This window comes from Sander lucioperca, chromosome 5 (assembly GCF_008315115.2).
Source record: "Sander lucioperca isolate FBNREF2018 chromosome 5, SLUC_FBN_1.2, whole genome shotgun sequence".
NCBI lineage: Eukaryota > Metazoa > Chordata > Actinopteri > Perciformes > Percidae > Sander > Sander lucioperca.
This window is the reverse complement of record NC_050177.1, coordinates 38,148,210-38,165,234: the sequence shown is the minus strand read 5'-3', so window position 1 is coordinate 38,165,234 and position 17,025 is coordinate 38,148,210. Positions and strand designations below refer to the sequence as shown.

The following is a 17,025-nucleotide window of genomic DNA, read 5'->3' as shown; positions in this document are numbered from 1 at the left end:
TTCAGTTGCATCGTAGCCGATACCTTTTTAATTATCAATACTATGTCCAGCTTCTCAATGCACTGACACACACAAGAGTGACGTGAAGAATATATTCAGCTTAGCTTGAAAAGGAAAACCACTTTTTGTTACAACTTGGTCTTAGAGGAGATCTGACTGCTCGTGTCTGTTGCCCCCTGTTTGTGATGTCCCCTTGTTCCCAGATCTCAATAATTGCTTTTGCAAGGACGGTTTTATTCATAACTAAAAGCCAGAGAGCTACAAATATAAGACCCAAGAAGTTATTATAAGCCGTGGTGTTTCTTTTAAAGACACCTGGAAGAATCTGACAGGAAATGTGAGAGGGTAGAAGGAATGAAGTGTTCGGCCTGACTGACTTGCTCGGGTGCTGTCTGGGTCAACTGAGCAAGGTTTCTAGCTGGGCATTTTTCAGAAGGCAGGAAATGGGCAGTGCAGGGTGTGCCAAGACAGGAAGCCTGACTGAGCGCCTCCACCCCTCCCCACCACTACCACCTCTACCCCCAGTACGTCAGCCACAATGGCCATGACTCCACGGCCGCACCTCAGCATTACCGGGCTTCTGCATTCACAGACAGCCGTGCGTGTTTCCTGTTGTCATTCCTCCCTTCATCCCTTCACTGGTCACCCATCCCCCTGTACAGTACAGTCGCTGGACAAGTTTCAGCAGTAGTGTTGCCACCTGCTGCCATGATGTGGCTTTGTAAACCACCATTCATTTACACTTGCAGTAAATCTCCAAATGTTTGAAAAGCTCACTGTTACATGGAAAAGTAGAATTGTAATTATTTATCAACAGTTTGGTTTGGTGAGGTTTAAAAGATAAGTTTTGATAAGGAAGCAAATATTTAGGATGGAAGACTCTGCACACAGGTCCAATGCAAGTATTTCCTAATTTATAAATAACAGTCTCAAGTAGTATTGTGGCAAGTGCTTGACAAAAGAGAATGCCAGGGCTTGTAATGGCATCAAATAGTCTACTGGATACACATCCTGTACGTCTAAATTTGGACTCCTAATATAGATGGAGTTTAACGATGTGTTTGAGGGTTGTAGATACTGCACTTTATGTCATTTTTTTCTCTACGTTTTTTCGTCAACTTCTGTGCATGCCTGTGCTTTTAACAAGTACACTTGTTAAATGCAGTTCACATGCGTAGTTCCCAAGGTCTAAATAAAGGCTGCAACTAACTAACTTTGTTTTGTTTTCTCTTTTTGGACATTGTGGGTGAAAACCTTAGATTCAATTGTCCAAAAAAAAATGTCCCATCACCATTTCTCAGTGCCCAATGTGATACCTTCAAATAACTTTGTTTTTTGTAACATATTGTATTTAGAGTAGGGCTGGGCGATATGGAGAAAATCAGATTTCACAATATTCTTGACCAAATACAATGTCGATATTGCGACGGTATTGTCGGGTTGTCAATTGGTGCTTTTACAAAATATTTTACCAATGAGATTTTAGATAAATAATCCCCAATAATGTGGATATATTGACTAACTGGGTAAAGGCAAATAATAGAACAGTCTGGTAAGTTCAGAAAATGACATCACTTTACTGTAATGCAGTCTGTGAAACCAGGAAAAGACAACACTTATGCCATATTACGATTGAATATTATACAAAATCTAAGACGATATCTAGTCCAATATATGGATATCGATTTAATATTGATATATCGCCCAGCCCTAATTTAGAGTTATCTAAATCAGAGAAAAGCAGCAAATCCTCACATTCAAGATGCTGTAACCAGTGAAATGATTAATCGTTCCCCTTTAATAAGCTGTCTAATCGATTAATGGACGAATTGTTTCAGCTTTAGTCCAAATACATTTAAAGCCCCACAGATACAGCAAATCACAAGAACTGCAGATACATCAAGGGAAGGAAATATTGCAAAGACATTGGAGATACATCGAGTAAGTACAGTACCTAAGCCTTGACTTTATGATTAAATACTTGGAAGAGCCAGTCAGAAATGATGATCTGATAAATTTGTTTAGCTAAAAAAGACTGCAGGATAGACTCATGATATGCATGATATACTGTCATGGGTGCTCCCGGCTCTGTGTCCTCCTCCCTCTAGACCTAAATGACTGGGGTCATGCAATCATAGTGCTATAACTCAGATGAATCACCACTCCCATACTAAATCATCGGGGTCACATAAGGATACCTCCTCCGCCTCCTTGACCATGAGAATTTAAATCCACCGAGATCAAGTTTTCCAGAATTTTCTCTGCCCCGTTTCATTTGGCTCATGATTGAACACTACTGGGTTCATCTCAACATTAATGTTGACATAGCGGAGACAAAAATAACCAAAAACACAGTTTTTTTCTCTGCTACCATCATGGGGTGACCATGATACGATGACATATCTCCAGGACTAACATGGACATCAATTTGCCAAGGCATGCATTAGTCACAAGCTCTCGCGACTGGTTAGAGGAGTCAGGGTGGGGAAGTGAATCGATGAGCGAGGGCGGTTTCATTTAGCAGGCAGAAGATGTTTCCTCTCTCTAGGCTCTGTGCACTGACCCTTCAGTGGACACAGCCAGGCTATGATCAGCATATCAATGCCCTGCTTTCTACAGAAGGGCTGTTTGGAGCTTGCCAGGCTTAACTTAACATGCTTTCAACAATGTATCAATAACACTTTGTTCAAAAGCAAAGCTGTGGAGGAAAAAAAGATGTTTTTGTAGATACCAAGATGCAAAAAGGAGTTTTGTCTTCAGCTGGCGATGAATTAAATACATCCTTATTATAACTTTTGGGTGTAGTGCTGAAAGGGTGAAAGGAAGGCATGAGGGAGGATGTTCAGGAGGAAAGGAGTTGAGGTTTCTGTCCACATTAACGAGTATAAGGATGTCCCCACAGAGCTGATCTTTGCTCTTCATCCTCATAATCACCTGCTTCTCACCTCTGATTTAATTTCTCATCGTTTCACTCTGTTAGCTGGTCTGCGTAGCTGGCCACACTGCGAGGAGCTAATAGGTCATTGATGCATCGATGCCAGCAGCCAATGCCAGGAGTCCCAGGCAGCTGGCACTCTCATTCAACCCAAACACAAAGTACAAAGTCTCACTGTGGGCTAATTGGGTCATCCTCACGTGGGAACCAGTTGCACTGCGAGTTTCTCAATCATCCCTTGATTTTTGGGTGTAAGTAACGGAGAGGAAAGGGGAAGCAAAATGAGCTAAAATGACATTACATTGAAACAATTAAAGTGATGAAAACTGCTCTTCTTGAGATTTAAATGTGACATTGACATCCAACGGCTGATATCAAACATAAAAACGTTTGAGTGTCATTTTTACTAGATGACCCTTGTACTGATAACAACACAAGATAATGTTGACAGATTAGCAACCAGGACAGTGACAGGAAACGACACAAAAGTAATTTCCCTTTTTGCTAATGAGAGTCAGTGTTTGGGGGAAAAGTGCAGCCCGCTAGCACCGAAAAAGCTCTGGCTAGCTTTACGTGCTCGTGGTGGAAATGAAGCTAGTATGTTGCAATTATTGATTGCACCATGCTAAATGAGGGCCTCTACACCGTCAACAGTCTTATAGTGTTTTTCATTAACCGTGAGAAAAATGACACTTAATAACAGGAACCACCTCTAAAATATGTGGTTTTATAGGTTTATGGAAACATATCTTGGTTTAAAAAAAGACGTAGTTCACTCCTCACCTCGGAAATACTAGTGTGCCAAAATTATTTTATAATGTTCACCTACTAGTTTTTTTTCTGTAGCCTTTAACCACATCTCATGGTCAAAGGTCCATCACATAATTAGGTTAAAAGCTTCAGAAAAATTTAGCAAGTGAACCATGAGTTTAATCTATACATCAAGTAAATTACTTCACACACTTATGGCTTCTGGAATAAAACCAAATTTTCTTTTGTTAGTTTTACATACAGGCAATCTGAAACACAGTCCCTATAGCATTATCTTAAAGTTGACATAAAGGACATGTGTGGTGTCATTGATAATATACGTTTGTTCGTATGTGTTCGGCATTAAGCTGTGCAAGGGATCTCTGTGTTTTGCCAATGATTTTAGAGCTGCTATTAACATCCCCTCGCAACTGCTTCTGCAACACTGTTGTTTCATGTGCTATGAAGATGAGATAAGAAAGTAAATGTGAGATGTTTGAATTCTGTTGACAAAATGTTCATGCCTAAACAGGAAGTGTAACGTCTTACAAAGCAGATGCTCAAATTTAACTCGGTGACCTTTCCCTCGTGGTCTCGATCAGAGGAAACAGACTGTAGGTTTGACCTTTTCAGCTCTCTTCTGCACAGCCTGGACAAGACAGCGTAAACCCTGCTGTGTTTGACCTTTACAGTACACACACACACACACACACACACACACACACACACACACACACACACACACACACACACACACAGCCAGAGTTATGGCTCAGGTGCTGATGCAACACAACAGGTGTTGCACTTGTCGCTTCCGTGCTCATGTTTAATCAACACCGTGCATGTTTAATGACAGGAGTGGAAGCGTGGTCAGTCAGGCATCATGTTTACGACACACCCTGTGGTGTATCCTCGTCATCGCCAGGACTACGAGCCGAGCGCAGGCGGGTAGATGATGTTGAAGCAGCCTCATTCCTACATTCCTCCTCTTGCCCTAACTTTGCTTTTGTGAACCACTCCTGTGACTGATTTCCAAGGACACAAAACTTTTTTTTTTCCCAACTTGCTGGAGCTGGTGATGATTTGTCATTCAGATGTGGTATGTGGATGATGCAGTCTGCTGCTGTTCAGACAAGACAGGAGCTGAATTTCTTTTAAATCCCAGTTTAGTTTTTGTTTTGAGCTGTGTCGTTGAAGGGTTTATGTTATGTTACAAATAAAATATTCTCTGGACATTTTAGATTCAAAACAGCCATGACACCTGTTAGCATATTTAAGGTTAGATGGGTGCAGATGTTCTGGTTCAGAGATTTAACTAATGATTTTAGCAGAGTGTGTTGGGTTTGTGCCTATAGCTACAAATGCTTCCAAGTTCTTCCTCTTCCCTCCTTTATTCCTGCCTCCGTCTCACCCCTCCTGGCACACTTCTCCTCCAATGATTGATTACGGTGAACTACCAGTCCTGACAGCTCACATACGGGAAGAGGAGGAGCAGACTCCGGACATCTGTGGGAAGTGAGATTATGAAACAGGCCTCCTGTCCTCTGCTGACCCCAGGAACCACAGTCACCGTTCATGTTTACCATGCAAACCATAGTGACAAAATGCATGTTTGGCTTTATTTTTTTGAACGTCAGCATTTTATGAGCATAATTTGAATTTAGGGGTTGAGATGTATGATTTTCTTGGTTTGTCATGTGCAACGTGATATGTCAGCCAGATGCCGCTCCAGAACACCTTGTTTTGAAAAGCATCTGAAACGGCTTTAACTCTCAAACAGTGTGGGTCTGGAACTTCTAGCCAGAACATTTTTCATATTTTTCTCATCATACAGCTTTCCTGTTTGGCTGATTAACATAACCTTGATGGAACATAAAGAAAAGAAAAGAAAACAAGAACAAGTACAGGATCTTTAGCCATGCTAACAGCATGGCTCTATGAATGGCAGTGTCTGTCAGTCAGTCCAGACTGATATATCTCAACAACTATTGGATGGATTGCCATGATATTTTGTACATACATTCATGGTCTCAAGAAAATAAATCATACTGACGTTGGTGATCCCCTGAATTTTACTCTAGTACTTACATAAGGTTGACAGGATAGAATGCCATTTAAAATAGAAATGAGCTTAACAGACCGCTGTAGCTCCTCATCTCTGCTTGAGGCTAGCAGATCGAGGCTACATTAGCCGCTACTAGCAAAACACTCCTGAATCTCTGATCAAACTATCGGCAGTCGAGTTGCATTGTGGGAACTAGGTTTTCAGGAAGAAGAATGTTTGGATCAAAAATACGATAGTTCTATAGGGGAACTATCGTATTAGTCGATAGTTCCGTTTTATAACTGTCCATTGTGAGTCTGAAGATGTAATAGGAGGACAATGTAAATAAGTTATAGGTAATAATAGGTAATAGGTAATAACTTTTATATTAATAATAACTTGTCAACTTGTTAGCACAATCATCTGGTCAGAATTTTAATTTGTTAAATACTTTGGTTTATGACTGAATACCTGCAAAATGACGTTCCCATCAGCTTCCGCTGTACTTTGTGTTTAGTTCAAGCAAATGTTAGCATGCTAACATGCTAAACTACAATGGTTAAACATGGTAAACATTATACTGCTTAACATTAACATGTTAGCATTGTCAAATTGCCATAGTACAAGTACAGCCTTACAGAGCTGCTAGCATAGCTCTTTCATCTTATTGTTTATAATATACCAGACAGTTTTTCTTTTTATCAAATGAATAAACCCCAAAAAATAAAAATGCTGTGGGTTGTAACCAACAACTATCACTAATGCTCACTGTGGGGAATCACTGTCAACACTACCAACTCTGCAGCAGCTAACATCCAAACTATACTGGTGGCTGTATTTCAGCCTGTTAATATCAAACCATAACAACTTTGTAATAGTCATGATTGCTGTCTAACTGTGCATATCAGTATAAATTCAAAACTGTCTGCAGGATGCATATATAACTCAAACGTTTTGAGTGTTTGTATGAAGAGTTAGATGATACTTTAAGTTGAGCTGAAGTTGGAGGGGGCTCATTTTTAATCTGGCCAACATTTCTTAGTAGATTTCACAGATATTCCTCTGATTATCCACACGGGAGCAACTGTTGGTACTATCTCATTCGGTCTTCCTGGTTACAGTCCTAAGTCGTTCCTTGGAAATGCAGGCTTCTGGCTTGGAAATGGAAATCTATTTGTTTCATGATTGCTTTCTGTCCACACTCTCAATAGAGACAATAAACATGATTGTTTCTATTTTATGATCCAATATTCTGATCCCCACCCCCCGCCCTACATACACTCAACATGCTCTGTCGCTTCTCCCTAATTCAAGGTAGTGACTGTGTTCTGCAGGTGGAACATAAAGAAGAGATGTGATGCCCTATGTGTCGCTTGATGAGACAGATGTTTGCCTCTGTAGAGCTCCTCAAAAGCAGAGAGGAGCTCAGGCCTCTCAGCAGCTGTTGAATACTAACTCTGCAGAAAATAGGTCAATCACCCTTAAATAAAAACTTTGCTTCTTTCTCCACTTCCAGATTTGTAGGAAAGGTAAAAAAAATATCTTTCTGAAAGGTTGTCAAGTTAAAAAAAACAAACATTTCTTCTGTAATCAGTGAAAAAAAAGCTGTGAGCTGATTTGTGTTCTCCATTTTTTCCTCTGTTCTCCTCTGCCCTTTCTTTCCTCCTCTTCACAGGCTGTCAGCATCAATAAGGCCATCAACACACAGGAGGTCGCTGTCAAAGAGAAGCATGCCAGGAATATCCTCACATATTGTGTGTGTGTGTGTGTGTGTGTGTGTGTGTGTGTGTTTCTCCGTAGCTGCAGGGTTACGTTAGTGCAAGATCAAAACAATAAACTTAGTGTAACCCCATCATCTTCATGTGGCCCTACTGCAGAGCTAATTTAATTGTTTGGAGTCTGCAGAGTCCCAGGGAGAGGAGGAACTAAATCCAAAATATCTGGAGCTCATTTTATTTTTATTTTTATTTTTTTTCATATTTTTACATAGGAGTACAGACTCTTCCACATCATCAGCAGCTCATTTGTGTTTATTTGTCTTTTTTTTTTTTTTGTCTGAGCTGTCAATGTTGTAATTTAGATTTAATTTAAAACTGTAGTAATCAGTGTCTTCTTGCTTCAAGAGAAACAACTCATGAAAGTTTAGTAAAAATCTGTTTAAACTGATTGTAAAAACATGGGTTTTATGTATGAAGATTGGTAAAAATTTAAAAAAAGACAAGAAAAAGAGATGATGAAATGTAACATTGGTCACGAGCCAGACTAGTGCCACACAGAAAAAAAATGTTGGTATGTCATGCACTATAATAATCCAGTGATCCTTGACCAGCCCCGTCACCCTGCATCTTGGGAACCCATCATGAGAAAGGCGCCCACACTTTCTGGGCAGCAGTCAACCGGCTTCCTCTCTCCAGCAACGCGGTGCTCTGCTGGAAGTTCTGCCACGTCTTCCACAAGCTGCTGCGAGACGGCCATCCAAACGTACGTGAAGATGACAATATTGTAACACCGTAACCATTTTCACTCACATATCATGGTGACAATTTCACTAATGGTTAATTCTTCAGTTTATGTCACACCTCGTCTACATTTAGTTAATTATCCCTGATGAGTCCTGCTTTATGAACTCTTTTTTTCGCCCTCTTGGTTCTCCTCCTCCCTCTGTCTCTGCTGATGTCCCTCCAGGTGATAAAGGACTCCATGAGGAACAAGGCTGATTTAACTGATATGAGCAGGATGTGGGTAAGGACACAGAGTATTATATTAATGTGGTCACATTACAGCATGCAGTCACAAAAAGGACCTTATGTCATAGGTGATCTTCTCTACTGGTGACTCTGTATTTTGATCATCAATATTAAACATGGATGAATAACATACTTTTGTGTTAAAACATATTTTCCATCCATATTAATAATGATAATTGTCTATTACTGAGCCAGCTCCTGTAATTTGGCAGCGGCTAAAATGTCGTCAGAAACAACAACTTATTCGGGTGTGGCTTTTGACAGCAGCTGGAAAACACCTTTTCTGACATCATGATTGGACTGTGGCCAGAAATGCAATGCAGCAGCAATGTTTGATGATTTACCCTAAAAATAAGGAGAATTATTATTAAGGATGCTTGTATTTTGTTTATTAGCATGATCACAGTACAGCCACCAACTGTCCTCCTTGTTAGATTACATGATTTGTTTTTAGTCAGCCGGCTGCTGTTGGAGTGACAGACATTGTGTCCTGTGATGGACAAAGCCATGTAAAAGCATGCCAAGTGTGACTGTCAGAACGCAATGCCTGCCAGCTACATGTTGTGGCTAACAGACAGTAGTGTTACATAAGCTAGTCTGCTAGCTTCTCAGCGGGGAATCCCTGCTCTCACCTGTTTTTAAGGTGGCAGAGCTAAAAATTGAACTTGGTTTCTGTGTAAGTCTCATTGGTGATAACATTTGCATTGATCTAAGTGAGCGCAAGGCTCTTCACATTATTGATGACACCTCTGAAGAAATTAACAGGGTTTATTGTGTAAAGCTGTACAAAGGGCTGGGCAATATATCAACATTATATCAATATCGTGATATGAGACATGATATCGTCTTAGATTTTGGATATCGTTATATTGTAATATGGCATACGCGTTGTTCCTGGTTTTAAAGGCTACATTACAGTAAAAGGATGTAATTTTCGGAACTTACCAAACTGTTCTAGCTGTTCTATTATTTGCCTTTAACCACTTAGTCGTTATATCCACATTACTGGTGATTATTTATCACAGATCTTATTGTGTAAATATTTTGTGAACTCACCAATAGTCAACCCTACAATATCGTCGCAATATTGATATCATGGTATTTGGTCAAAAATATGGTGATATTTGATTTTCTCCATATCGCCCAGCCCTACCTCTACAGAATGCAGTGCATTAAAGCCACAAAATCAGAGCAGTCTAAAGCAACATACGGGTGGAGAGCCGCTCTGCTCTGTATTCCTGGATGTTTTTTTATTACTCAGTTTTCGCTGAAGTCACTAGGCAGGAGGATACAGGAAGTTGGTCCCTGTGACCCGGGTGGTGGCCTCTCCTGTTGTGTCATCACCACCCGCACTCCCAGGCTCAGGGAAAAAGGAAGTGAGAAGCAAATTGGCCAAATAACTACTCTTATTCAACTTTGTCCACACTGAGACATTTTCACACCCAGTTCACTGAACTGAACCTGAACTGAATATGGTCTTTGCTAACTCTTTTCACGTTTACTGTGTGATGCCTTCAGCTAAAGTGCCACAACGAATTTCCTCAAAACACCAAATGATTTGCTTCCTCAGTTTTCTTTTACCAGCAAGAGCTGCAAGTCCTCCAGGAAGAGAAACGACTTTTTTATACCTTTTGATCATGTCTCTGCTCTTCCTCTTAATGTCTCCCCCCCAGGGTCACCTGAGTGAAGGCTATGGGAAGCTGTGCAGCATCTACCTCAAACTGCTCATCACCAAAATGGAGTTTCACATCAAAGTGAGTCATATTGGCCTATAAAACCCAGCGCCAGTCTCCCTCATCACTCATTATCTTTGTCTCAGACTCTCTTTTTAGTGCCAGCATATCTCTGCTGGGGGAGGGGGGGGGTTACACTAATGGCCTCTCAAGAATCTGTAATGTAGTCTTTTTATGAGACAGCAGAGCAGAGCTGTGCTCTGACCGAGAGGCAGTGTTGATACTATCACAAGAAGATGTGGTTAGTTTTTGCACCGCTGACGGCTAATTCTTACCCAAGGGTCAGGGCAGTTTTAGAGGACAGTTTGCCAAGATGTATCATGGGAATCAAAAGAGTAAAGTGACACTTTGCCGGAGGAAACCGTTAATCAACTTTTATTTCACCTCTGTACCCTATATTTTATTATCGCTGACACATCAGCATGCAAGTTGATATATACGCCTCACGCAATGTCTTAAAAAACGCTGAGCTCACAGAGAAAGAAATACAAATTATCTCGTCACACACTAGATAAAGGTCAATTAATCAACAGTCAGCTTCTGTGAAAACAGTCTCATATTAACAAAGCAAAGAGCTGGTGAACTAAAAAGAATATCTGCTTGGGTCATTTTTACTTGCTAAATGATCTACTGCCCACATACATATTTCAACAGAAATAGGGTGCCTTAACATATTTTAGGGTTATTTTCAAAACAGAATTATTGCAGCGGGATTTTTTTTGTCTTTTTTTTGTATCTTTGGAGTCCTCACACCTGCCCACCATTACACTTCATATAATCTTTGGCTGCAGAGAAACAAGAACGGTTTTTAGATATATATTTGTGCTGCAGTTTTATGTAAATCCAGAGTCAAACTTCAACTTCAAGGCTTCAACTTGTGAGACAAAAGAGTGCACGGGAGCAGTTCAAAGTCCAAACAACACATTTGCCTGAGGGATTCAAAGAGTTTCTCGTAAACTTGCCAGCCAGCGTATGGGAAGTATTCAGATTAAGACATTAAGACATACTTTTATTGATCCCCCAAGGGGAAATCACTCCTTTCAATCCTTTACTTAAAGCAATTAATATTTAACAATATTAACAATGTATCTCGTGATTATTTGTTTGTAAAAGGGGTCGCTCATAGTGATAAAACAACAGAGAAGCATCCCCTCTGCTTTACACAGCGTTATAAAGACTTTTTCAGCTCATAACTTTGGTTTTCTGGCCAACAACTGTACCGGTTTGGTTCATTCTCCCCGATCTCATCTAAAAACTCTCTGTACTCTACCTGCTCAGCACCAAACAGCAGACAGACACAGCTAGCTGGTGAACACAGTGTAGCATTAGCAGCTAAAGAGCCAGATATGTTTTTGAGGATTTGTTTCTGAGTAAATATTGGACTCAAATTCATCAGATGGACACAAACATGACTCCAAATGAATTATGCATGAATTATAAAAGTACATACGTTAATGGTTATACACAGTAGATCATGCCTGTAAACTACTCATGTGTTCGTCTCAGATGGCCATCAGGACGGCTGAACTTCCTCCTGTTGTCTTCTTTTTCAGAACCCTCGTTTCCCCGGCAACCTACAGATGTCAAACAGACAGCTCGACGAGGCTGGAGAGAACGACGTTAACAACTTGTGAGTGTGGCATGCTGCTGCTGCCTCGCCTGTCGTTATTGTTTTTGTGGTTATTGCCGGCCAGAACCCAGGATCCAGATATGAATGGGTTTTCAGTGTTATATCTCAAACTGTGTTGACCAAAGTGTGAAATAAAATGTAATTGGATGAATTCATTATCATCATAATGCTACAGGGCCACAAGAACGTATTCATCGTGATCATTTTAGAGATGTGTTGTTCAGCACAAGTTAGTAGAAGAAAACTGTTTAAAAATGTTAGTCTCCCTCCAAGCAGTTTAGTTCCGGGGCTGCTACAGTTACCTCTTTTAATAACTTCTATGTCAAACTAGAGCGAGGTTTTCCTTCTCATGTTGTTACATTTAGATTTCCAGAGGCCTGAAGAAGTAGAAGTATCTAATGTTTGCAAAAATATAGGAAAAGTCCGAAAAAAAAGGAATCATTTTGTGGAGATGTATTCCCAGGTTTGGACCTACTGTATTATACCGTTACAGGTGTGCATTACTATTATTACTTCCACCAAGAACGTAATGTTTTTGGCTTGGTTTGTCTGTTTGTTTGTCAGCAGGATTACATAAAATCTACTTGTCGGATTTTCATGAAACTTGGTAGAAGGGTGTAGCATGGGCCAAGGAGGAGCCCATTAAAATTTTGGAGCAAATCCGAATCACAGGGCAAATACACCAATTATTTTTTGCTATTGTTAATATTGCCAGATTTCTGTGCATTTGTGCTGCATTCACGTAGTGTCGAAATAATTGGAAAAATGAGTTCCCGACTGGGAAGAGTCGCACTGCATTAACATTGTGAAATAGGGCATGCCTTGGCGGAGGTCTGTGATCCCAGAGTGCCCTTCTAGTTTGGGGTATGTTTCTCCTGCTTTGACCATGACTCAGCCAATCAGAATGTGGGAAGGAAATGAAGTAAAGGTGTTGATTCAAGAAAAACAGGAAAACACTCATCTGCAAAAAACTGAAGAACCACATTTTTTGGTACTCTTGGGTCATTTTATTTGGAGCAACAGTGGTATTGACATGTGAGAAGAATTCCATCAATGTGAACGCTCTCTCTTACACTCCTTGATGCAATTTTTACCACTATGACGAGATAAAACATTTGTGTGTTTGCTGAAATCATGTAAAACGGTCATCTCTCTTTCTGTATCTCTCCTCTTTTAGCTTCCAGTTGACAGTAGAGATGTTTGACTACCTGGAGTGTGAGCTCAACCTCTTCCTGGGTGGTAAGCTACCAGCTGTGCTTATCTGAGCCAGACTATGATGTAACACACACACACACACACACACACACACACACACACACACACACACACAACAAAACAGTTTGATGATACACTTTCACAGACAGGAAGACGCAGTCTGACTGATAGGTGTACTGTTCATAATGGTGCACAGAAATAGACACTCTGACAGCTATTAGTGGTTAGATACCCGGACTGTAGCCCTGCTGTTGTCTGGGTGAGTCATCCTGGGTTAATGTCTTTTAAAGTATGGACAGGACTAAAAATAGATGGCTGGGATGTGACCAGGAGCTCAGAAGCTGTGCGCTCCCGTTCTTAAATGAACAGGAGAAAATTACATTCTTGTTTCAATGTATGATGCTCTTCATTCTTATTACCCCATGCTCTCTCTAGGGAAATAAAGATATCTGCCAAAACCATATCTCTATTCATATTCAGAACAAATGTTTCTTCTTATGAGTCTGATATTCCACTAAACATACACAAAAACGCATTAGAGTCTGTGTCACCTCTCACACCCAAATCTCAAAGCATCACGTCATTCAGGGGTAAATAGGCCTGGGAGGGGGGGGGGGGGGGCAGTGTGTGTGTGTGTGTGTGTGTGTGTGTGTGTGTGTGTGTGTGTTATAGCTGTGCAGGAAACCACACCTCTGCACTGCACAGAGGCTCTCCAGGCTTTAGGGGTGGTGTGAGTAGGGTGGCAGGGAAATGAAAGAGGGGCGTGATGATGGAGGCAGAGAGGGAGTTAGACAATCCTGTTAGTGTTCAGGTTGCTGCTCCACTTCAAACCTTCCCCCCCCCCCCCATGAGCAAGAGTGAGCTTCTTGCTGCTTTCAGTCATTTTATCAGTTTATTTTAGTGGCTGAGAGCACAGCAGAACAACTTGATTGATTCATGAAAAATTCATGATTGACGAGGCTCGTGCACGACTGTCTCGCTACGTTTGCATTAATAATCAATGATGTGTGCATGTGTGGTGTGTTTGTAATGATACCTGATGGGTTCTCACGACTGTGTGTGGGTAGATATTGATGCATTGAAGAGATCCATTGATCGGGTATGTGTTTCTCTCTCCCCTCCCCAGTATTTAGCTCTCTCGACATGTCTCGGTCGGTGTCAGTGACAGCGGCGGGCCAGTGTCGCCTGGCCCCCCTCATCCAAGTCATCCTGGACAGCAGCCACCTGTATGATTACACCGTCAAGCTGCTGTTTAAGCTGCACTCCTGTGAGTGACACACACGTCTGTTGGTCAAACTGCACCGCAACTACAGGCTCAGTAGTATTAGAGTTCAAACCTTATTTGAAAAGTCTCTTATTACAAACTGCCTTACCTTGTCATAAAGTATGCGTTTCAATCTGATGAATGCCACCTGTTCATAGGGGAGGTGCACTTTCATGGGTTTTGATCGATAGCATAATCAATTTCTCATAACTGATGAATAAGTAGTCAAGTCCTGCTATTGGAAGTCAGCAGACGAAAACGTGACAACTTCCAGTGTCGGTAGTGGGGCAGTAATTCTTTTCATTATCAATTAATCTGACGATTATTTTCACGATTTATTCTACAAAAAGGTAAAGGTAGTGAAAAACGCCATTCACAACTTTCCAGAACCCAAGTGATGTCCTTAAATTGTTTGTTTTATCTGACAAACAGTCCGATACCAAATTATATTTCATCTACCATCATATATGATCAAATCAAGAAGCAAATCCTCATATCTGAGAAGCTGGAACCAGATAAGATTTGGCATTTTGGCTTAAAGAATTACAGTAAGGATTTATCGACTATCAAGATAATTCCCAGTTAATGTTTTTTTTTTTTTTCCGATTGACTGATAATCGCAGCTCCGGTCATTATTATGGGACCTGAAACAATTACTGAAGAAAATATTAAAACAGGCTTCAATATTTCTGTGACAGAAATAAAGACAAAATAAAGTTTAGATATGCCAATAAAATCATAAAAAAACTAAATCGGCAAGCCATGATAATGATAATATGGTGAAGAGAATATTAATATTGCATTAGCCTAAGTTTATTTCAGTTATATTTATTTATTTTTATAGTTATATTTGATTTAAACTTAAAAATACTGTCTGTACATGACTTGTATGACAGGTCTAAACCACTCATGAATTCCCTTTGTGAAACATTTTTAACACATGTAAATTGGTAAATGCCACAAATTCTCTTGAATCACTCGAACACACTTCAGAACATATCTGTTTGTTTGAGTGGTTCTTGTATGAGATCCATTGCCTCTTGAGCAGCATTGAATTCAACTTTTGAGATTTGAGTTTCACCTTTTAACTCTTAAAAGTCCTACTGCAGTACAGAAATAATGTGTGTAAATACTCAAAATGTGTGACCCTTTTCTTCAAAGATTTAAAGATGACATGCTCTCCTCGGAGTTAAAGGCTTTTTCAGACCCTTTGGCTCCTGAAAAACTTTCACAGCTCTGCTGGATAAACTCAAACATGCATGCAATTCAGTTTCAAGAAGCCTTTTCTCAGTTTCTGAAAAGAAGATGTTTGTATACAGAATACCTGACAGCATTGGTGTCCGAGCACTGACATGTTTCTGTTTTGTGTGTGCTTGCAGGCCTTCCAGCAGACACTCTCCAGGGCCACAGAGATCGCTTCCAGGAACAGTTTAAGAAGTATGAAGTTCACTCACATAAACCTAGCCGGTCACGGTTTCACTCTACTCGCTGACTGAGTGTGACCCCGAGGACTGAGCTCTTAGTAACGCGTAGAATGACGTTTACAGTGTCAAACTCTTTAGTCTCTCTTTGATTTTCTGTCTGTTCCTTGGTCTGTCCTAAACTCTCTGTCTCTCTGTTTCAGATTAAAGAGTCTGTTCTATCGCTCCAGTAACTTGCAGTATTTCAAGAGGCTGATTCAGATCCCACAGTTGCCTGAGGTGAGAACCGCCCTCACTAAGTCTTACATTTTCCACCCACATTTTAACCAAACCTAAGCCTCAAGTTGACCCACAACGGTTGTTTCAGGTTTTTGTTTAACAGTTGATTAATTAATTCCCCATCAAAAAGCTCTCTCTTTTAATAGTGTATATTTATATACCAGTTGTTTATAGACTCTAAAACAAGTCTTGATTATATCTTTAAAAAAAAATAAAAAAAATATGCCGCCTTCACAATATGTATTTTGAGCTCACTCTCTGTCCTACATTTGCTCATATCTATTTGAGGGTGTAACTCATATCCATCACTAACATGACGTGACATAAACATGCCCTGTAGCTGCACTCCCTTGCTTTTTATTTTTATGCAAACGAAGAAAAACAAAAGTTGCTTTCACACTAAAATTCTGCCACAAGGCAAATGACTAACTCCCCTTCATGGGGATGCAGGTGAATTCATGTAAATGAATCTGTGTTGAATGTAAGCACAGGATATTGATGTAATCTAGATCTCATTTGTTAAAAAATACACATCTATTTCTATGTTGTTTAAACTTGCAACAAATATCAGATTTTCAAGGGGTAAAGACATTTAGGGACACTTCTAGCTGCTTCCTGCAAAAAAAAAAACAACAATATGGTGATTAAAATTGTGCTGTGTGATTCTTGCAGAACCCTCCTAACTTCCTGCGTGCGTCGGCTCTGTCGGAGCACATCAGCCCTGTGGTCGTGATCCCCGCCGAGTCGTCGTCCCCCGAGTTGGAGCACGTAGTGGAGACAGACGACCTGGTGGACACGGATGTGCCCGTGTTGCCGGTAACTAAACAAGCCAAGTATCCCTGAATGATACCTTCTTAAATGAAATCCATCTCTGTTTTGGAGATGGTGTGTGTGTGCTGTTGTAGTCAGCAATCAAAAATGGTAAACTGAAGGAGAAAAAGCAGGAAATAACCTGCCAGCAGCGTAGACATGAGTAGACTCCCCTGTGTAACCACATATTTTTCAGA

The 17,025-nt window shown here is 40.5% G+C and overlaps 1 protein-coding gene across 3 annotated transcripts in view; it reads left to right on the top strand.

Annotated features, from left to right (window-relative positions):
• The window catches only part of hip1 (huntingtin interacting protein 1), a 49,799-nt gene that overhangs the window by 14,885 nt on the left and 17,889 nt on the right, over nucleotides 1–17,025 (top strand). For all 3 annotated transcript variants that reach the window (XM_031293275.2, XM_031293274.2, XM_031293276.2), the window contains exons 2-11: nucleotides 7,405–7,468; nucleotides 8,068–8,210; nucleotides 8,415–8,471; nucleotides 10,150–10,230; nucleotides 11,763–11,839; nucleotides 13,017–13,078; nucleotides 14,181–14,321; nucleotides 15,698–15,755; nucleotides 15,943–16,018; nucleotides 16,691–16,834. In XM_031293275.2, the coding sequence (XP_031149135.1) occupies nucleotides 7,405–7,468; nucleotides 8,068–8,210; nucleotides 8,415–8,471; nucleotides 10,150–10,230; nucleotides 11,763–11,839; nucleotides 13,017–13,078; nucleotides 14,181–14,321; nucleotides 15,698–15,755; nucleotides 15,943–16,018; nucleotides 16,691–16,834 (903 nt within the window). The remainder of the gene's footprint in view (nucleotides 1–7,404; nucleotides 7,469–8,067; nucleotides 8,211–8,414; nucleotides 8,472–10,149; nucleotides 10,231–11,762; nucleotides 11,840–13,016; nucleotides 13,079–14,180; nucleotides 14,322–15,697; nucleotides 15,756–15,942; nucleotides 16,019–16,690; nucleotides 16,835–17,025) is intronic.